This window comes from Pteronotus mesoamericanus, unplaced genomic scaffold, assembly GCF_021234165.1.
Source record: "Pteronotus mesoamericanus isolate MK-2021 breed Mesoamerican mustached bat unplaced genomic scaffold, CSHL_Meso_final contig_42, whole genome shotgun sequence".
In the NCBI taxonomy this organism is placed as follows: Eukaryota; Metazoa; Chordata; class Mammalia; order Chiroptera; family Mormoopidae; genus Pteronotus; species Pteronotus mesoamericanus.
In genome coordinates, this window is record NW_026555157.1 from 1,582,381 (window position 1) to 1,605,197 (window position 22,817).

General features: G+C 38.5%; 1 protein-coding gene across 1 annotated transcript in view; it reads left to right on the forward strand.

Annotated features, from left to right (window-relative positions):
- The first annotated feature begins 1,600 nt into the window (after positions 1-1,600).
- CFAP44 (cilia and flagella associated protein 44) overlaps positions 1,601-22,817 on the forward strand; it is a 100,821-nt gene continuing 79,604 nt past the window's right edge. Inside the window, exons 1-7 of the mRNA XM_054577303.1 lie at positions 1,601-1,700; positions 4,748-4,903; positions 5,416-5,575; positions 7,558-7,720; positions 11,790-11,892; positions 16,371-16,587; positions 20,429-20,543. Coding sequence (XP_054433278.1) covers positions 1,601-1,700; positions 4,748-4,903; positions 5,416-5,575; positions 7,558-7,720; positions 11,790-11,892; positions 16,371-16,587; positions 20,429-20,543 — 1,014 coding nt within the window. The remainder of the gene's footprint in view (positions 1,701-4,747; positions 4,904-5,415; positions 5,576-7,557; positions 7,721-11,789; positions 11,893-16,370; positions 16,588-20,428; positions 20,544-22,817) is intronic.

Below are 22,817 nucleotides of genomic sequence, written 5' to 3' on the forward strand. Positions count from 1 at the left end.
TGGGCTTTGTTGTTGTTTCTTCAGTTCTTGTAGATTTTTAAATCAGTGACTTGCATAAACACAGGAAGCAAGCTTGAGTACCAGAACTTGAAGTAGGATACGTACTGGATGATAGAATTTGGATTTTAAAGATCTTGCTACTTAAAATTTTCTGTCACTTGATTCTGACATTCCCCCCAACCCCAGTGGGCATATATTCTACAATTCAGTGAGAGAAAGGAAGAAAGGAAAGAAGGAAGGAAGCAGAGAAAAACAAGGAAAAAGAAAAAAGAAAAAATACCACACACACACAGAACTCTCTCTCTGTCTCTCTTTCTCTCTCTCTCTCTCTCTCTCTCTCTCTCATAAAGCATCATCTTGGTGACCCAGAAAAATGGCTCCATGGTTTTAAACACCAATTTAATAGCATGAATATCATCTTAGGCATATGTTTCTTGATAATAGTTTATAGTAAAAAACATTTGGTTAATATAGTGTTGTCCCCCCAAATGAAGAGATAGCCTCATTATAAGGTCACTGTAAGAAAACAGATGGAATGAACCCTGATATCCAGATGGAGGGAAGTAGCAGGCGTACCTCACTCTCCATGGATCATGTAGTATAGATCACACCTGCTTTGGCATATAGTCTTTCTTTAGTGACCAGGAAGTTATAAAAATGTACTAGTTCAATTAATTTTCCTAAGAGCCTTATAAGTAGTTTTTTCTTCATTCCCATTTTACAGTTGAGGAATCGATGTAAAGTTTGCTTAGCTGGTTATGTGGCAAAACTGAAATTCAAACCTGAATCGAATGACAAATATGATCTAAATAGAACTACAGTTTCATTCTGCTTGCCAGCCATGCCATAGAAGAATGTTGAGGAAACATGGGTGTTTTGTGTGAAAAAGTGAAGGACTTAGAAAGGAGTTACAGTATGTGTTTTCACATGAAGATCTGCAATGGAGAGAGAAGACAGATACAACCTGTTGTGCCATACCCCCACGTTAAAACCTCTCCTTGGCTTTCAGTAATGTAGAAATAGGTTCTCAATTCCTTAGCGAAGCTTAAAGACAACTGAACAATCTGCTACCTGCCTCCTCTTCATTTCCCCATTCACTGCCCTACTCTAGCCAATAGACTACTTTCCGCCCTTCAGACACAGCCCTGTTTCTAAGTTGCCTCTGCCTAATATACTGCTTTCCATTCTATGTCTGGCCAGCTCCTACTCATCACCTGTGTCTCAAACACCTCTTCATTAATCCCTAGGCATGAGAAGGAAGATGGCAAAGGGTTCATTTGAATGGTGGAACATTTTGAGAAAAGATGGACTTGGGTGGTGTTTCACTGCGGACCTCTGGACAGCCAGAGGGCACCGTGATGACAAGTTTGCCTGAAGAAAGGAAGTATCTGGCTATATTTTGCTATTCTGCAGAGGTGTCTGACAGGAGCTGTACTCTCCTGCTGGTGAAGTCATCTCGAATACTATGCAAATACCCAATTATCATCAATACACCTGGTCTTTGGTGCTTGTGGAATTTGTTTACAGGAAAAATCTGTTAACGATTTCTATGTTACAACTTTCTGACTTTCTCTGTCTCAGTTTTGTGCTTACAGAGGAAATGAAGGAGCCAGATGATCAGGATACTGATGAGGGGAAATCAGGTAGGTCACAGAGCAATGGAAGGCAGTCTCCAGGGTCCTCTCAAACTGCATCAAGATGCAAGCAAAGGCTATAATATACACTTGGTTTTTGATCATTAAAGTTAGCTAAAATAATTTTTAAAGAGTATATATCTAAGTTTATACAAGATAAATGGTTTACTTGTTTAACTCCCTTACTAAACTCTAAGTTCTTGAAGAGCAGTCTTTATTTTAATTATTTAACCCCACCTCCCGGCACATATACAACTCTGTGTTGATAATGACCTGTCTGCACATCAGGTCGTGTTCTCCTGTGAGGTCTTACGGGGCCTTTAATGGACTTTTCTAAAACAGTGTGGCAGGCAGAGAGCTGCACTTTGGGTTTGAGTCCTGGGTCTACCACCCAGAGGTGCTTGATCTTGGGTAAATCTTAGAGCCTCAATTTTCTCACCCATTAAAATTATAATTGTGAGCTGTTTCAGGATTAAATTGGGTAACATATATAGAAACGTATTACAGGCTGCAAATAGATGGGAAGTAGGAATTTTATAATAGGATTTTTAAAAGATGGCTAGCTCTTTCTGACTGGGTGCCATGATGTTAGATATCTAAGCAGAATCTTGACCTTTTTAATTGTAATTCTAAATATAGTTTCAGAAATTAATTTTGACTGCTCACCTAGAGGAGATCTGTTCCTGGGGAAATGAATTCATTTACAAAATGTACATTAAATTATTTCAATCTGAGATATGTCTCATAAATTCATGATTTCTCCATACCATGTTTTATGTTAGTTGTTTAACTCCTCTTGCTTGGACTCTTAAAACAAGGAATTCCATTCAAGCCCCCCTGTTCAAGTCTCCCTCCGTACCATCACTAGAGTTATCTTTCTAAAAAATAAGATTTTATCACTCTTCTTCAAATTTTAGTTTGCTTCTCTCTTGTTTAGTCTCTACTTTTCCCCACTCTCCACATTTCTGACACAGGCTTATCTGCTCTTTAGTTTCCAGCCCTTGGTAGCATTTCTCCAGATGGCTGGACTGAATGATAGTGACCCTTTGTCGAGCGCTGCCTCAGCATCTCCCTTTCCCCAGGTGGAGCCGTCTTGGAGGCTGGCCCGATCAAGTGTGGCCTGGCCCCGTGCTCAGTTTATAAAATAGTTCACACATCATGGGTTTGGGGGTCCCAAATGATAATGGGAAAGAATTCGCTGGTACCCTGGAACCCTCTGCCTTGGTGCTGCAAGAAGAGGCCTATGTCCTGATTCAGCCATTTACCTGATGGCTGTGCCCCCAAACCACCCTGAGACCTTGCCTTGTTCTCAGTCTTGCTGAAGTATTTGAGCAACTTCTTACCCTTTCGAATTTTCATACAGAGTGAATTTCCTGGTTTTCCACCTAAGCAGAGATTAAAGTGGAGTCTTCCCCAGACTCAACAATGGGTTTGTGTTATAACTGAGTCCTAATAAGAAATTTAAGCCAAATGTACCAGCCAAACTATCCAGCATTTCTTACAAGGTTGAAGGACTGTTAATTACTAAAACAGTGATTTCTGATTCTTATTAAAGGACTACATTTTTGCTGGCCTCATATAGTAAATTGGGAAGTATGTTGGTCTTTCTATTTTTATAAATGTTTTGTGTAGAATTCATATTATTATTTCTTCCTTAAATGTTGGGTAGACTTCACCAGTGAAGTATCTGGGCCTGTAATTTTCTTAGTGGGAAAATATTAAACTATGAATTTAATTTCTTTAATAAATAGAGGATTGCCTATTTCTTCAGTAACTTTTGTACGTTTATATTTTTATAGAATTTGTACATTTTTTTCTAAATAGTAAAATTTGTTGGCATAACTCTGTAGGATTTATTTTTATTTTTGATATTGGAGATTTGTATAGTCTCTCTTTTATTTCTTGATTGGTCTAGCTAGGAGTTTGTTTATTTTGTTGATCTTTTCAAAGAATAAGATTTTGGCTTTGATAATTTTCTTTTTTGTTTGTCCTTTTTATTTCATTGGTTCTTGCTCTTCATGTTTATTATTTCTATTGTTTCCTTCATTCTACAGTTTCTTGGAGATTTTTCCCTTTTCTTTTTCCAGTCTTCGAGTAGAACTTCAGGTCATTAATTCTTGACTTTTCTTCTTTTTCTTATATGCACTGAAAGCTATAAATTTCCCTCTTCACATTGTCTTAGCTCATCCCACAAATTTCGATATGTTATATTTTAATTATTATTTAGTTTGAAGTATTTTTAATTTTTTTGTTGACTTCTCCTTGACCCATAAATTATTTTAAGTATGCTATTTACTCTCCCAATGTTTGTTTTCCAGATAACTTATTGTAGTTTTTTTTTTTAAATATACTTCTGTTGTGATCAGAGAATACACACATTCTGTGTTATTTTAAACCTTCTAAATATATTGAAACTTATGTCCCAGCAAAGAATATACTTTAGTGAATGACCCATGTACACTTGAATGTGTACCTTATGTTGGCAGATGTAGTGTTTTTATAAATATCAGGTGAGGATGTTTTATAGAGTTGCTTAGATCATCTATTTCTTTATTGAGTTACTGACTAGTTCTCCTATTAACTGAAATGATACATGTACAGGGGTGGGTAAAAGTAGGTTTATAATTGTGAGTGTGTGAAACAGTTTGTTTTTGAATTATTATTTATTAATTATTGTATTATTTTCTGTATGAACAACTATAAACCTACTTTTGCCAACCTCTGTATTATAGTATCAACTAAGTAAACTGTGAAAAGTTGAGGATATATGTAATAATCCCTGAAGCAACTATATATTAATGAATGTTGGTAAAACTGAATTGAATTAATGATAGCACACTAGCCAATCTTTTTCTCTTAATTTTTTACTTTCTTGTAAATATGTTGTGATGGGAAATATATTAGAAATGAAGTGAAAATGGAGATTAACTCCTAGGAAAGGCTTTTTTAAAAAAAGTTACAATGATCAAATAATAGGACTTTTCTAGGAAGTTTTGAGCATTAAAATTCATTCACTTGAGAGTCCAAACAAATTGGAAGGATTGGTCACTTTGGAAATAAGAAAATGTTTAATTCAAAATTTAGAAATTATTAAAACAAATTATTTTTAATAGCCACTACAAAAGATGATGACAAAGTGTCAGAAGATACCACAGATGAAACATTAACTGAAGGGGAGAAATCACGTTTAGTGGACGATGACTCAGACATGGAATATTTGGAAGGGAGTTCCACTTCATTTCAAGATGATTACCAGGAAAGCACTGGAGGTTAGTATTACTAGTTTTCTATATCAGTCCTTGTTACTGTTTTAAAGATAAATTGACCAAGTTGAACAGTTGTAAATCCATAGAAAGAGAAATCTGCAGGATGTGTGAGGGTGGGGAAAGGAAAGCCTGGAACATAAACTTCATCATTGTTTCGTAGCTCTGGGGTTGTATTCTCCATTTCTGAGGCTCACAGAACTCTCATGCTCCATCTTCTGGAGAGTGAGGTGGACTAAGCAGTGCTCTACCCTAGATAAGTGAGAGTAACTCTCCCTTGGAACTGACTGGGAGTTGCTTTTGCGACTGCAGAAACCATGACCCCAGCTCGGCATTCACCCCAGCACACCGAGGGTTGTAGGTTCTTCCTCCCATGCTCTCTGGTAGGTGGCAGCCTCTGTTTGGGCTGGTAGTGGTACTTACTGCTAGAGTACTGCAGGCTAGGTACATCCCTTTGTGAAGTGTGATTTTAGGATTCACCAGATACCCTTCTTAGTTGAAATATTTTAATTTTTTAGAATCTCAGCATATGGAAACCCCTGGCTCAGCTGCAGAAGAGGCAGAGGAGGAAGTTAAGAAGAAAATACCAAACAGCTTCTTTTATGATTATATGGAGCTGGTTTCCATGCCTTTTGTGACTCCGGATTCGAACATACCACTGGATCTTCTCACACTGGTGTATCCACTTGTTACATATGCATAATTTTGGCATTTCAGCTTCTTAGGTCAGAGGCTGGCAAACTACAGCCCATAGACCAAATCTGGCCTCCTGCATATTTTCCTAAATAAAGTTTTATCAGAACACCACCACATTCATTCACTTACATTTTGTCTATGGCTGCTCTCACACTGTTAGGGCAGAATTAAATTTTGGGTTGGCCAAAACATTTGTATGGTTTTTTTCCTGTAAAGTAAAAGACACATTTTTCATTTTCACCATAACTTTATTGATTTGGATATTTTGAGTATGTTGGCTATTTCCCACATGGCATAACATCGATTGTACTCAATTAGTGACTCGATTTGATTGCTATCAATTTCCACTGATCTACCAGCTGTGGAGCATCATCCAACAAGAGATCTCCAGCACAGAAATTTGCAAACTACTTTTGACATATTCAGTTAGTCACAGCACCTTCTCCACACACTGAAACATCTTTTCTTTTTTTTGCATTTCAGTTGTGTTTTCACCTTTCTTGAAATAATAAAGCATAATATGCCAAAAATGTGTTTTCTTCCATCTTCAATATTAAAATGGCTACACAACAATTCACCAATTTTAATGTGTTATTTTTTTTTAATGCACACCGATATGACAGCTGTCACAATACAAACTAAAAAATTTTTTTCAAATGAAGTTGAAAACACTACTAGAAGTTGAAAAGCACTACTAGAGCCATGTTACAGAAAAAAACAAACAAACTTTTTGGCCAACCCAATAGTTAACAACAGAGCCCATGCGGCCCACAAAGCCTAAAGTATTCACTACCTGGCTTTTGCAGAAAGTTTGTCAACGCCTACCTTAGGTACTTCTAGGAAGCTTGGCCCTTAGAAAAGCTGAGATAGCAATGCATGATCCTAGTTTACACTAAGCTTTTGTTTGATGCCTAGTAACCATAAAGAGAAACGACACTTTTCTGGCTGTTCCTTCGTGAGATGTGACATGAAGGAGAAAAAAAGGCCTCATCCCCGATTACCTTCTCTGCCAGCCTGGCATCCCTTTTTGATGCCTGCCAAGTTAAAATCATTGACTCCCCTTCTGGAAACACTGATACCATTTTCAGGCATTAGTACTCTCACAGTATTTATTAGATGAGTTTTCCAAAAAGACAACCACCCCAAAAGTGGGGCACAAAGTAACAAGTTATAATTGATCTGGGGCATAAGAGCCAGAGAAGAAATGTAAGGGTGGAGATGACTGACACTTTATGGTGTTAGGTTTGTAAGGCGGACACTTGCGAGACGATTTCCGTTAAGGCCCTTGGCTGGCAGTTTAGTAGGCCTGCCTTCGGGGGCAGAGCTTAAGACCACATGGCCTAGCCTGTTGACTGACCTCTGGTAAAAGTGTGCTTACAGAGCGAGGGGGGGTGTATTTCCTGACTCAATTTTATTTTTACATAGAAATAGAACACATTGTTACAGTTTATAACTCTGTTTCAATCCCAGGGATAAGTAAAAGGAATTCACCTTGAATCTTGTAACCTGGATTTTCCCCTCTTGAGTGCTTTTTTTGTTTGTTTTGTCTTTGGACAAGTTACTGACAAAAATTATGCTCTTAGCTTTCCTCTAGCCTATTTTTTTCAAATGGGGTAGAATGTGAGAGTCACTGTAAACTTTTCCTGAAATGCACAAGTTCTGATAACTTCCTGGACCTATTTCACATGCAGAGGGGCTTGGACTTATGCACTTTGACAAAGCTTCTCATATGGTTTTCCCTAAGAAACTTAAAACATTATGTAAATCAGAGTTTGAGAAAATTTTCACCAAATTTAAAATCGTGTTAGTAATACATTAAAAAATTCCAAGTTTCAGAATAAAATTCAACTCTGAATCTTTACCCATGAGTGTGGGTTTAAAAATATATATTTATTTTATGTTACTTTTCCTGTCTCTAGGATGGTTATGATGTTTCACTTCTTTTCCTTAACAATTTTCCTCAGACATTCCTTTGGTTATGACTGCAAAAAGCGGGCCAACTTGCAGCTTCTGGACAGCAGTACCATCATGTACATAGCTGGGAACCAGCTGATCCTTCTGAATCTGAAAACCAAGGAACAGATGTACCTGCGAAGCAGCAGTGGTAGAGGAATTGGTGTCATTGGGGTATGACTTTAGTAACTTAAAAAAAATACATCTTTTTTGATTGCTCTATGAAGCAGCCAGGTAGGTGCCAACATCCACACACAGCATTGTGGGGCCACATGAAATGCACAGCGGTCTTTATTCTAAGGCATTCTCAGTTCAGTGATTACAACCACAGCATTCACTGACACTTTCTCTGTGTAATATTGCAATATTATATTATTAATATTATCATCCCGTTTTTCAGGAAAGGAATTTGGGGCATGTGGAAGTTAAGTGACTTTCCTATGATCATGTTGATTTTTTTCCACATTGAATGCATTGTTGCTATTCTGCAAAAATAGTGAAATGAATAGCACAAATGACGATTCAAATAATAAATAGAGCTTCCTTAGTCTTCTCATCCTCAGCATAAACGCATTCTAAATCAACTTGTTCTCATTTTAAAAGTCCCCTCTCTTACCATGCATTCTCTTTACCCACTTAGTTTTGATCTTTTCTTCCTAAGCCAAGCTTATGCTGTCTTTTTTGCCATCACCCCATTGAAACTGCCTTTACTGAGGGTGACCCATGGGCCTCCGGTGGACAAATCGGAGCGCCTCTCTAACTGTAGCTCACCTGGCCTCGTCCTAGCAGTGGGCCCCATGATCAAACTTTTCCTTTGGCTGTTCTTCTGCTTTCCGCTCCTAGAAATAGGTGTCCCTAGATCTGCTCTTATCAGTAACAAACAGCTTGAGGGGCTCTTCTTGGTGTCTTTGGTCTCTCGAGAGGGATGTCTGTTCAGGTTATGCTGTGTGAGACAGTGAGGGAAAAGAGGAGAAACACACACGGTTTGGGCTCATACAAGCAATCGTTCTATATGAGACACTCAGGAGGGTTTCCAGAAGGATCGGGATCCAAATCCAGTCTTCCCTGTCCTTGCCCTGCCTGCCTGAGGTAAGTAGATGAGGTGGAACTGGAAGGTGCAGGGCCCACTTCCCAGCACCTGCTGAGGCTGAGGGCTGCCAGCAGGAGGGCTGAGCTGGCAGGGGGCAATGGGATGTACTTTAGAGCAGACGAGACCCAATAGGACATTTAGATTACAAGTGGAGGACAGTGCAGAGGTTTAGAAGATTCTTCTTCTAAAAATTACTGTTGATGTACACTATTATATTAGTTTCAGGTGTACAACCCTGTGATTAGGCATTTATATAACTTATGAAATGATCACCCTGATAAATCGAGGGCCCATCTGGCAGCATACATAATTATTACAATATTATTGACTATATTTCCTATGCTGTAGTTTACATCCATGACTATTCTGTTCCTACCCATTTGTACTTCTTAATCCCTTCACGCTTTTCACCCAGCTCCCCAAACCCTCTCCCACTGGCCACCATCATGAAGATTGTTATCTGAGGAGTGAGGCAGGGACATGGCAATGGGAATGGAGAAGGTGAGGAATTAATTCCCTTAAATTTCACATCAACCATGTTAGTTTGGATACCATTATCATTCCCATCTTATTCATGAGGAAACTGAGGCACAGAGAAGTTAAGTAACTTGCTTGAAGTTACACAGTTGGTAAATATGAGAGGCAGTACTCAAGTCAGATGTCAGAGCCAAGAAGCAAAGGGAACTAAAAAACAGAAGATTCCAAGGGCTTAGGAGGAAATGGTTGAGACTATATCTTTCTAGATCCCCCAACCTGGGGTTGGCTGTGGACACAGGATATAGTGAGATGGAAGAGTGAAAGATAATCTCAGGTTTGTTTCTTACTTGACCATCTTGTACATGCTTGTACATAGCATGTATGCAAGATAAAGTCTCTGTCCTCAGGGAATTTGTTATAAGACCAATGAATGGATTCAGCAAGAATTTATTATATAAAACTCAGTGCCCAGACACTACCCAGAACATGCAGGGAGTTGAATTCATAGAGGTCATGAACTTAAGAATTTAAAGGCCATTTAAAGAGACAAAAAAATATTAAAAAACAAAACCCAAAAAACTATGTAAGCACATGATACTATACAACTACCAGCAGTGTGCAAACATTTGCAGGCCCACACGTGAGGGTCTTGGGCTCTGTGGAAGGGAAGTCAGTCAGAGGCCCTCCTGAGATACCATGAGCCCTGAAGTCCACACCATCTACCAAGTACTGAGCAACATCTGACTATCATTTGTTTTTCTATCACTTTATGGCCGACAGTAGTTTTGAAATTTCTGTTTTGTTTTGCTATACAGTACTTTGGTCTGAGATCAGCAGTTAGAGGTGAAGTGTGGTCAAGAAGGCTAATCCTGATCCTCATCCACCTCTGCCCTGCGCAGCTGCGGGTCCCCAGGGGGTTTCTCCATCTGTGCTGGAGCGTTGGTGACTGGGAGGTGGAGGGGCCTTTCCCCATTGCCCAGGCTGGCTTCACTTTTAAATACTTTGGCAAGGTTATGAGAAACCTGTGAGAAATGTATTTTGGGATATGTAAGCTATCTTCCAGAAAAGATAGGGCAAATCTCTATGTTGAGTGTAAACAAATGACTTAACTAGTCCCGGATCTCTACTAAAAATGATGGAAAACCCCAAAACTCAACCCCACAGTAGCTTTCTATCTGAAAGCACAGAAACCTTTCACTTGCTATAGATAAGGCCTGGGGGCGGGGCGGGGTAAAAGAGTTGCCTGAATCTCCACTCAGGTTTCTGAGACCACATATCCTACATAATATTTATTTGTAAATGGGGATCTAGAAAGATATAGTCTCAACCAATTTCCTCCTAAGTCCTTGGAATCTACTGTTTTTTCATTCCATTTGCTTCTTGGTTCCAACACCTGGCTTCAATCCTGTCTGTCATAGTTACCAGCTGTATAACTTCAAGCAAGTTACTTAACGTCTCTGTGCCTCAGTGTCCTCATCAATAAGATGGAAAAGAGAATGGTATCCAAGCTAACATGGTTGATATGAAATTTAAGGGAATTAATTAATATAAAACTTAGATCAGTGTCTGGCACATAGTAAGCACTCAATAAATGTTAGCTGTTTTTGGTGTTATAATTATCTTAGTGAGTGTCTAACCTAGAAACCCAAGCCCAGTTTCAAGTTGAACTGATAGGTATTTCCTGGAATGGAAGAATAACAGGCAACTTGCCAGTAGAAAGGCAACCTTAACACAGGTCTTATCAGCCCACATGTGGAGGGAAGAAAAAGACCTGCAACATTTCTTGGGTACCAGACCTTCCAGCACAGTCTGTATCAGAACCAAGCTCCTTGTCCTTGGGTATATAATCAGGAGTTGCAAAACAGTAACTGAAAATAGAAGTTTATAAGTACAATATGTGTTTTAAATAGTTTATTCTTATAACAACCTATTTTTATTTTTATTTTTATTTTTATTTTTGGCCACCCATTTACTCTTCCTGCACATTGGTGTACAAATGAACAAAAATAACAAAGAAACATATGATTCTATACAATTTATATGACTACTATTTGAAAGGCTGACACAAATAATTTATCCAGGGCATATTCACTATTTTCCACCGTGTCTGGATATATTGTGACTTTCTCATTTCTAATAAGCTTACATTCATTTGTGGTAAGTTTGGTCAAGGCAAAAATTTAAAAATTAGGATGTAAACTATTCTGGAAACATGAATTTTTCTATGCTAAAATTTAGGTTGGTTTATATGAAGGGTGGTTTTCAGACCACAGCATCATCACTTGGGAACATGTTAGAAATGTATCAAGTGGAAATTCTTGAGTCTTGGCCCTTATTTACTGAACCAGAAACTCCGTGCTTTATTAAGCCTTCTCTGTGATTCTGATGCACTCTAGAGATTGAGAATCACTGTTGTAGCTCTTTTGAAAGCAACTGCGAAATTTTTAAAGTTCAATTTGATTATATTAATGAAATTAAAACCTAAAATGAATATGCTGGTTTTCAGTTAAATCATATTCATCATCGAGTATTTATCAGATGCCCCTTTTTTAGTTTTCTATTGGAGTGGATCCTAATAAACAAATTATAAAATAACAGTTGCTAAGTACTGCGTTAATAGGGCTATTTAAATGTAAATCTTTGTTTATTATTTTAGTGAGATTTCATTTTTTGTAGGTTCACCCTGATAAAACTTACTTCACCGTGGCTGAAAAAGGAATTTCCCCAAAGATTATCATCTATGAGTACCCTTCCCTGAGGCCCTACAGAATCCTTCGAGGTGAGTCCAGTAAAATCTTTAAAATGCCAGTGTTCAAAGTTAACAACATTTTGAAGAACATGTGACATTATTTATATCAGTTAGAGTCCTACCAAGAATCAGAACTAGTAGAAGACTGAAGAGAGATATAGCCTCAACCGATTTTCCCCTAAGTCCTTGGAATCCACTATTTTGTCCCTTATTTAAAGGAACTGGCTTATGCAGTTGTGGGGACTGGCATGTCTGACGTCTGGAGGACATGCCTGCTGGATCGGTCCAGTTATGACAGTGGGTGTCGAAGTCTCCAAGTGGAATAGTAGATTCATTTATTTCTTCCTGAAGTTTTTGTCTGCTTTTGCCTCGTGTAGTGTGATGCTCTGTTTTTTACGGGCACACATGTTAAGGATTATTATGTCTTCTTGGAGAACTGCAGCCTTGTCATTATGTCGTGCCCCTCTTTATCCCTGATCATGTCCCTTCCTTTGAAATCTGCTCAGCCTGAAATTAATGTAGCTATTCCTGCTTTCTTTTAATTAGTGTTAGCAAGGGATGTTTTTCTCCATCCATTTACTTTTAATACACATGTGTGTTTACGTTTCATATATAGTTAGGTCATTTTTTTGTCATGTTTTTTGATTCACTGCAACAATCCCTGTCTTTTAATTGGTACATTTAGATCACTGACATTCAAAGTGATTATTTACATAGTTGAAGTAATATCTATATTTGTTAGTTTTCTATTTGTTGTCTTTGTTCTTTGTTCCTGTTTTTGTTGTCCCATTTTTTTCTGCCTTTTGCAGTTTTCATTGAGCTTTTTGTACAATTCCATTTTTTTCTTTTCTTAGCATATGTTATACTTCTTTTATTAAACTTTTTTTAGTGGTTGCCCTGAAGTTTACAATATACATTTTCAACTAATATGGGTCCACTTTCAAATAACAGTGTACTACTTCACAGGTAGTGTGAGTACTTTATAATAACAAAAAATCATAATTTCTCCCTTCCTCCCTTATAATATTGCTGTTATGTACTTCACCTTTATATAATCTTACACTCATTTCCCTTACATAAGCATACTATATACATATACATACATACTCAAATACATTGTCACTACTATTGTTTTGAACAGTTATCTGTTACAACAATTAAGAATAAGAAAAATAAAAGTGTTAATTTTACCTTCACATATTCCATCTTTGATGCTCTTCCTTTCTCTGTGTATATCTGAGTTTTGGGTCTGTATTTTTTTTCCTTCTCTCTAAAGAACTTCTCAACATTTCTTGCAAATTCCTTCTATGTTTGTCTGAGAAAGTTTTTATTTGTTAGTTTTGAAGGATAATTTCACTGGATACAGAACTGGTATTTCTCTTGTCTCAACACTTAAAAGATTTCACTCTATTCTCTCCTTGCTTGCATGGTTTCTGAGGAGAAGTTGGATTAATTATTATCTTTTTTTCTTGTGGGTAGGTGTTTTTTTTCTTCTCTATCTTCTTTCATTTTTTTAACCTTTCATTTATGCAGATTGGTGTTCTCTGGGTTTCCTGGATCTGTGTTTTGGTGTTTGATGTTAATTTGAGGAACTTCTCAGTCATTATTGTTTCAAATACAGGGTCCAGCACAAATAATGCCCTTTTTTATTATAAAATCTTTTATTACAAAATTATAAGCATGTAATTCTGTAACATAATTATATCACACTGAACCACACCATATGACATTTTAGTTGAACTGTTCAAATTAAAACTATAAATTATTACACCCATATTATTACCCTACCAACCACACTCAAGCAGGCATTACTTCTGCTGGACCCTGTGTTTCTTCTGTTCCTTTCTTCTCCTCTGGTATTCCCATAACACGTACATTATACCTTTTGTAGTTGTCCCACAGCCCTTGGATATTCTGTTCTGTTTTTAGCAATCTTCGTTCTCTTTGATTTTTAATTTCCAAAGTTTTTATTGACATAGCCTGTAACTCAGAGATTCTTCCCTCATCTGTGTCCACTCTGCTAATAAGCCCATCAAAGGTGTTCTTCATTTCTGTTACAGTGTTTTAGATTTCTAGAATTTTTTTTCTTCTATCTTAGGATTTCCATCTCTTTTTCTTATATTTCCCATCTGTTCTTACATGTTGTCTATGTGGTCCTTTAGAACCCTTGGCATGTTAATCGTGGTTGTTTAAATTCCTGTTCTAATAATTTCAGTATCCATGCTCTGTCTGGTCCTGATGCTTGCTGTGTCTCTTCAAATTGTACTCCCTGCCTCTGGTATGCGGTGTGATTTTTTTCTGGAGAGCCAGAGATGATGTACTGGGTAAAAAGGGCTCCTTTAAATAGACCTTTAGAAGTGGTGGTAAGGGGTGTGTGTGGGGCAGAGGGGGAAAGTGTTCTATAACCCTACGAATAGGTCTCAATTTTTATTGAGCCTATGCTTCTGAATTGTGAACTTTATAAATGTTTTCAGTATTTTTCTAACCACTTTGGTGGGATAGGATGGCTAGAGTGGGCTGGAGTTGAGGGCAGGCAACCTTGGAGATATTGCAGGCTTGGTCCTATACCACTGCAATCAGGCAAATACTGCAATAACATGAGCTATAATATTTTTGTTGGTGGAGGGCTTGTCCTCAATTTGTTAAAAGCACAGCATCTGTGAAGTGCATTAAGCAGAGTGCAGTAAACGAGTTTGCCTGTGTTTCAGTTACATTCTTATAACATCCCAGAATTTTAGGTGCTAGTTAATCAGTTTATCTTGAGGGTAGGCCTTACTAAGAACAGAGTGCTTTAGGGTATTTCCAAATAGCTCCCTTTCCCTCCCCCTGATGGAAGTCCAAGGGGGTTTTTCTAAATATGTACAGTGGGACTCTGGTCAAGCTCTTGGAGGTAAATTTCACAATATTGTGAAATATTGGGGGCCACCTTATGACAGGGTAGCCCTGGAGTTTTTAGCTCTCAGGCTGGCCCACGCTGCGCTTCCCACAATCCGTCAGTTACAGTTCAGGTTTTCCTGTCCCCACCCTGATTCCCTTGCTGTTGTGGCTGTATCTTGCCCTGAGTCTCTGCCCCGGTAAACTGCAAATCCCTATATCCACTTGTCAGTCTCTCCAGACTTGGGGGTGATAGTTTGCCCTGTGTCCCTCTCTTGTGGACCTGAGAAGAGTTGCTGTTTTTCAGTCGGTTCAGTTTTTAACTTGTTGTTAGTGTTGATGGGAGAGACCTGATTCTTCTTGCTGACGCAGGCAAAGAGTGACGTATCAGCAAATATATTAATGTGCAATCAGAGTTTATTAATAATCCATTCCCATGGAAGAGAATGGGCCTCGCCAAGATGGCGGGGTAGGGGGGTGAAAGGCAGAGGTTCATGGCAAAGCAGAGTGGCAAAAGCAAGGGCGGCTGAAGGCTGGGATGGCAAGCCCCCAGGTGGCCTGAGGCTGGGTGGTCAGAGAGTCAAGAGCACCCAGATTGCCAAGAGAGTGAGTCCTTAGTTCTGAGAACTTACATAGCTGGTGGGATGGGAGTAAAAAGGTTCCATATTGATTAATGGGTAAGTGTGGTGCCAGCTTTCCTGGGGGGATGTGACTCCCCAAACTTAGGTGTGGTGGGGGTCTGTTAGCCTGGATCCTTATCTTGCTCCAGACTCCATTCGTTCTTCTTGTTGTAAAACAGATACATGGCAGGAGGCAGTTAATTAAAGTTGGGGCAGTTACCCGAAGTTTCTTATGGGCTGCTTCTTGGGGTACTAGGGACTCTCTTCTGCCTTTCAGGTCCTGGGATAAAAGCACAGTTTCAAGGCTTTCTTTCCCAGGTAGTAGAAATGCTGCATAGAATTTCAAGGACTTCCCTCCTTCCTTGCTGACACAGTGTTTCTTGTGGTGTTGGAACACCTGGCAATATTATCGGACCAGGCTCAGGACGGCTGAGTCAGTGGGCGAGACGTGTCTTCCTCCTTCTCCCTGCCTTCGCTTGCTGTTCATTCTTCCTAAGTGCTAAAAGGCATCTCCTGGCAACCAGGATGCTAGACGCTGGCCAGTAACAGAAGTGCAGCCTCAAAATTCTTCCTATGCTGTCTCCTGCCTCATTAGGATGGAGTCGTGACTTCCTAGCTCTTTGCATGGAAACCTGAAGTCATCAAATTTTATTTTGTGATTTTTTTTTACAGTAGTAAACTTTAAATTGTAGATTGGATTCCTTCTGAAAACATGCTTTTGTGCCCCCTCCCTGACTACATAAAATGGAATATGTTCTTAAAGTGTTTTTCTCATGCAAAACGTTATTAAGATTTATTTCCCCCCTCACCTCATATTACTGATTCTTTTTAAAACCAAGGTTGTGAATGATTTTAGAATGATCTATTTAGGGGATTCTTGGCATTCTACCATCAATATACATAATCAAGGCGGCACATTCTCTGTCTCTCTGTCTCTCCTGTATGAATTTTTAAATAAGACACTTTTGAAAATGAAATAAATGTTACACCTGTTTATTACATTCATCCTTTCAGATGGGACTGACCTGGGCTATGCTTACATGGACTTTAACTACAGAGGTACATTGCTGGCCTCTGTTGGTGGCAACCCTGATCATACGTTGACCATCTGGAATTGGAAGGAGGAACAGCCCATACTGAGGACAAAAGCTTTTTCTCAGGAAGTTTTTAAGGTTACTTTCAATCCTGAAAATGATGAACAGCTTACTACATCGGGATCAGGCCACATCAAGTAGGTTGTGCAACTGAAACAGGTCCTAGTAAATTATAGTAAATGTATTTTCTAAGAGGGTCAATCAGCTGGAGACATTTTTGCTGATGTTAACATTAAGATATTTTATTTTTATCTTTTAATATGTTTTATTGATTATGCTATTACAGTTGTCCCAATTTTCCCCTTTCACCCTGCTCCGATTGGTACTCCCATCCCCTCCAGCAATCTCCCCCCTTAGTTCATGTCCATGGGTTATGTATATAAGTTCTTTGGCTTCTCCATTTCCTATACTTACACTTCCTGTTCTTAACATCCCCCTGGTCTATTTTGTACCTACCAATTTATACTCCTTAACCCCTGCACCTCTCCCCCCATTCTCACCTTTCCTCCTCCCAGCTGATGACCTTCCAAATGATCTCCATGTCTGTGATTCTGTTCCTGTTCTGTTTTTTCCCTTAGTTTGTTTTGTAGATTCAGTTGTTGATAGCTGTGAATTTGTTGCCATTTTAATGTTCACAGTTTTGGTATTTTTTTTCTTAAATAAGCCCTTTAACATTTCATATAACAATGTCTTGGTGATGATGAAGTCCTTTAGCTTTATCTGGGAAGTGCTTTATCTGCCTTTCCATTCTAAATGACAGCTTTGCTGGATAGAGTAATCTAGGTGGTAGGTCCTTGCTTTTCATCACTTTGAATACTTCTTGCCAGTCCCATCTTGCCTGCAAAGTTTCTTTTGAGGATTCAGCTGACCGTCTTATGGAAACTCCTTTGTAGGTAACTCTCTGCTTTTCTCTTGCTGTTTTTAAGATTCTCTCTTTGTCTTTAACCTTGGACATTTAAATTATGATGTGTCTTGGTGTGGTCCTCTTTGGGTTCAACTCGTTTGGGACTCTCTATGCTTCCTGGACTTGTGTGTATGTCTATATCCTTCACCAAATTAGGGAAGTTTTCTTTCATTATTTTTTCAAATAACTTTTCAATTTCTTGCTCTTCCTCTTCTCCTTCTGGCACCCCCCGCCCCCTGCCAAAAATTCAGATGTTGGAATGTTTAAAGTTTGTCCCAGAGGTTCCTAAGCCTCTTCTCTTTTTTTTTTTTTTTTTTTTTTTTTTGAATTCTTGCTTCTTCATTCTGTTCTGGTTGAATGTTTATGTCTTCTGCTCCCACTTGTTGATTTGAGTCCTGGTTGCCTTCTCTTTACTGTTGGTTCCCTGTAGATTTTTCTTTATTTTACTTAATGTAACCTTCATTTCTGCCTGGGTCTTTTTCATGCTGTTGACATACCCAGTGAGTTCTTTGAGCATCCTCATCTCCAGTCTTTTGAACTCTGCATCTGATAGATTGCTTACGTCCATTTCATTTAGTTCTTTTTTGGGGTTTTGTTCAGTTCTTTCATTTGAGCCATACTTCTTCATGGCTTCATTTTGGCATCCTGCCTGTGTTTGTTTCTGTGTGTTAGGTAGAGCTGCTTTGACTCCCTTTCCTAGGAACGTGGCCTATTGTAGAAAAGCGCACCTGTAAGTTGTATGGAGTGGAGCCTTAGGCAATCGCCAGGGTGGAGCAACCCGTGTCACCACTGTGTGGCTCTGTGTGTGGGAGGGCTTGGCGAGGGGATAATGTTGTTGCCTGGCCTCTGGAGTTTTGCCCAGGAAGAAGCTATCTCCCAGCAATTGCCTAGATGTCAGCCACTTCAATTTCTCCCTGTATGCCACTGGTGCCCTTCCAGCTATTGCCATGGTGCCAAATCCCAGACGGAATGGGTCCACATAAGTCTCAAGTCTGTTGTGGGCCCTTTAAGAGAAGTCTCCTCTGAATCCTGCACTTTCTTCCACCAGCCCAAACCCCACTGGTTTTTACAGCCATAAGTTATGGAGACTTATCTTCCTGGTGCTGGAACCCTGGGCTGGGTGTCTGACCTGGGGCTGGAATCCCTTATTTCCAAGGTCTCCCACCCAATTCTTATCCACTACATGTGGATATGGCACAGCCTGTTCTGTGTCTCCGCATCTCTCCACGCCTCTCCACGCCTCTCTGCAGGACTCATGTCTCTGTCCCTCCTGCCTGTCTGGATGACTATGGCTTCTTTAAATTCTTGGTTGGAGGACTTCCATACATTTTCTGACATTTCTGGGTAATATTTGTTTTGTAGTCTAGTTGTAATTTTTGCTGTAGTTGTGTGGGGAGGCAAGCTGTTTTTCCCTATGCCTCCATCTTGACTGGAAGCCCTTTAGGATACTTTTCAAATGTGTGCTTTTTAAAGCTAACTAGCAGCATAGCTTTTCTAATTCAGTATGAGGATTTTTAGTGCAGACAGCACTGATAAAAGAAGGGCTTTTAAATTTAGCCTGCTGCCTTCTTAGAAGCTGTACCTTAAAACAGTTTGTATATTGTTTTCCTATCATTGGCATGGTATTTCCAGATTTGTATTGAACTTTCAGATTTACTATTAAATTTGTTGTTCATAGCAATATGTATGATGGATAAGTCATTTTGACATCTCTGAACTTAATCTTCATCTGTTGTCACAAGAATTACAACAGAATCATTTCTGACACAGGCCCCTTGATACTAAAGGGTAGCAGAGCCTACACTTAACCTCAGGTCTTCGGCTCTAAATTCCATATCTTTTCCACTGTATCACACCCTGGTCCATTTCCAGGATGGAATGGTTTTGTCCTCCTTTTTGGCTCCACCCTGTCTCATGTGTTTATTTAATAATCTTCTACCATCACCCTTAATGCCCATAACATGATTCCTGTGTCTTTTTATGAAAGACGTTTTTGTCTATCCTAAATTCTTATTCCAATGAAAGCTGATCTTCTTATTCATTAGAAATATAGAATAACTGAACAGATTTTTAAATTCAGTCTTGGGGGAGTTCTCCAGTAACACTCTCCTAACCAGAGGCTAAACATTTCCATTTCCTTACATTTCCCCATCATTTAATAAAGTCTATATTTTCTGTGCACTATATCTTTGGGGAAAGAGGGACATGGAACAATATCATGCATGAAGTGCTGTAAAAGAAACACAGACTATATGGAAACAGATGACCAGGGGACCTGCCATAGCCTCGGAGAAGGGGGTTGGTCACCTAGTCTTCGACTTCTATTATTGGCATTGATATCTTCCATTATCTATTTTATATCCAGTTAGTAGGCCAGATTCTTTTTCTACATGGTTTTTTATCATTCTGATTGTATATTTGTTTAGTCTGTTAGTGGAAAAATACTAGTAACAACTAACATTTATTGATTACTTCTATGTGCCAGGCACTGTTCTAAGAATTTTTCAACAATTTTATGAGTTAGGTGCTACTAATATTCCCATTTTATACATGAGAAAATGAAGGCACGCTGTAGTCAGGAAAGTCACTTAAAGTTACAGCAAGTAAACTGGAATTTGGGAAAACTTTTGTGTATTCTAAAACATTACTATCCAGCAGAACTTTCTGACAGGGTGGAAATATTCTGTGCTGTCCATTCCAGTAGACACTAGCCACATGGAGCTTATTGAGCAGCTGAAACTGGCTGGTCTGACTGAAACACTGATTTTAAAATTTTATTTAATTGCTTTAAATCTGAATTAGTCCAATTTGACTAATGGTTATGACATAGGACAGCACACCTCTAAAATATAAGATCTACAAAGGCAAGAAATTTTTTCTTGGTTTATTTTGCTCAACGCTGAGTTCATATTGCCTAGAACATTGCCTGACAGGTAGTAGATAATTAATATGTATTAATCGAATGAGTGGTGTAATAATATATGTGACTATGAAACATATACATTCTTGGATCATATTGAAATTTAAAGAAACTTCTTTGATGTTAGTACATTTAGTCTCTTTCTTGTCTGCAGATTCTGGGAAATGGCTCAAACATTCACTGGTCTCAAGCTTCAGGGTTCACTAGGTCGATTTGGGAAAACAACCACTACTGATATAGAAGGTTACATGGAGCTCCCAGATGGGAAGGTGAATACAGCCTCTATTCTACAATAGTAGAACTATGTTTTCAAGTGACATGCATGTGAAGGCACATTACACATTCTAAAAAGCACTACCAATATTAGCAACAACAGATACTATACTTGGGAATATAATAGACATTTAATTTTGTCTCTCACATTATCAGTCTTAATACATTTCCATGAAATTGTTATAATGCACATGTACATTCCATTTGCTGTTTTGTTTTTACTAAACATTATACACACATATAAAGTATGCAAGCCTTCTCATATATTAATATAGTGACACACATGTTCCTTTTAATTATGTCATGGAGTTGCAATGTTTATATCTTTCCCCTCTCTTTTCTTTGCCATGATACTTCAAGAGAATTTACCAAGTCAAAGGTTATATACTGTCTTGTGGCATTGGTTTTTATTGTCAGATTATCATTCAGCAAGATTGAGCAACTTTACAGTAACATCTACAACACTGCAGCTTTAAAATAAACTGTTAGTTTATTTTTTAATATTGTTAGATTACTTTGTTTCTTTCTCTTATAAAATTTATAGGCATATTGCCTGTAGAATCATTTCTCTATTAACATTATATTTGGTTTCTTATTAGGATTAGTTATTTGTGATCATCTCAATTATAAGTAAATGCCAGTGTACAAATATTACTCTAAGGAACAAAATGGCCTAGACTTCTACCTAGTAGGATATTCTCAGTTAGGAATCATGGTGTATAGGAGGAAATAAAAAGCATTGGGTTCTGGCTAAACAATAGTATATCCAAACCCATAAAAGGATTGTAAATTTATTTCACCTTCATGTTCTGAATACTGTAAGAATTAAGCTACATAAAGATCAATGCAACTCTTGTTAAAAACATGGTATGAGATATATCTTTAAAAGTTTCAGTAGAATTTGTGTAGATGTAGGGGAGGAAAAAAAGTCTTTTTATTTTTTAAATTTAGCTTTATTTTTTATTTTTAGAGAGAGGAAAAGGGAAGGAGAAAAAGAGGGAGAGAAACATCACTGAAACAGCAATTGGTTGCCTTCCCTACTCACCCTGACCAGACACCAAAACTGCAATCCAGGCATGTGCCCTGACTGGGAATCAAACCGGTGTCCTTTCCATTTGCGGGACAATACTCAACCAACTGAGACACACCATACAGGGCAGAAGTATTTTTTAAATTAGAGTGCCACAAGGAAATATTTAGCATTAGGAATAAATATCGGATAATCAGAGGGCTAATTAAAATAAAGCATTCATCTTGGGTAAGAGTGGGAAAAAAGACTGAGAAGTATAGTTAGGTCCTGGTGTTTGAGGGCTTTAGCAGCCAGGCAGAACTATTATATAGTGGAAGAGCAGAGTAGCAAATGAAAGGAGTTATAGATAAATTTGGCCACAAAATCTCAAGTGAATTAGAGTAAAGAAAATCTGGAATCAAAGAGATGAGCTAGGAAGGAGGATGTTGCTTCCCTCTAAGAAGAGGTGATGAGGGCTTAGACTTTTCTCAGGATAGTTGGAAAAGGAAAGCTAGACATGAATGACATTTCAAAAAGGAATGCCTTACAGGCTGTGGTGAATTTGGTGGCTTTAGTTGCTGGACAGAAGAAACCAAGTCTAAATAAAGACTCTACCACAAGTGGGCTGAAGCTTAGTAGGTAATATAAATAAGAATGGGTAGACCAAGAGGTAGAAAAGGCTGGGTGAGGTCCTGGGTCACCTAGGTGAGAGGGACAGGGGGATGCAGCATCCTGGGGCAGGCAGGAATTAGGTCAGCGTTCCCCAGCGGTCATTTCATGGAGCGTTAGTCTGCAGAGAACTCGATGACAATAAGACTTCCTCTTCGAATTCCTTTGTACCTAAAAATTCCTCTTGGTGATTCCCAGTAAATAGTTTTGTGCCAAAGAGTCCTAGAGAAGAGAAATATGTTTGACTTTGTTTATCCTAGCATCTGTCTTCTGAGGCTGTGGTCGTCAAACAGGAGCTTTTGAGCCACAGTGCCTCGTTTAAAATCCTGACTCCTCTGAGTAATTTTGGGGAAGATACTTAACAGTTCTGTTCTTCAATTTTTTTCCTTTGTAAAATGGGGATAATAATAGTCAGGGCTTCCTCTGGCTTATGTGGTTTTGTGTGAAGACAAAAATTGTCTTTGGGAGAATAAAGTATCCAACTTACACAACTGTACATGTTATCCCCAATAAATGTACCTAGTTCATATAGTTTTTAGGATGAATTTATGTATGAAAAAGGCTCCAGCAGTTCTCAGCACAGTGTCAATAC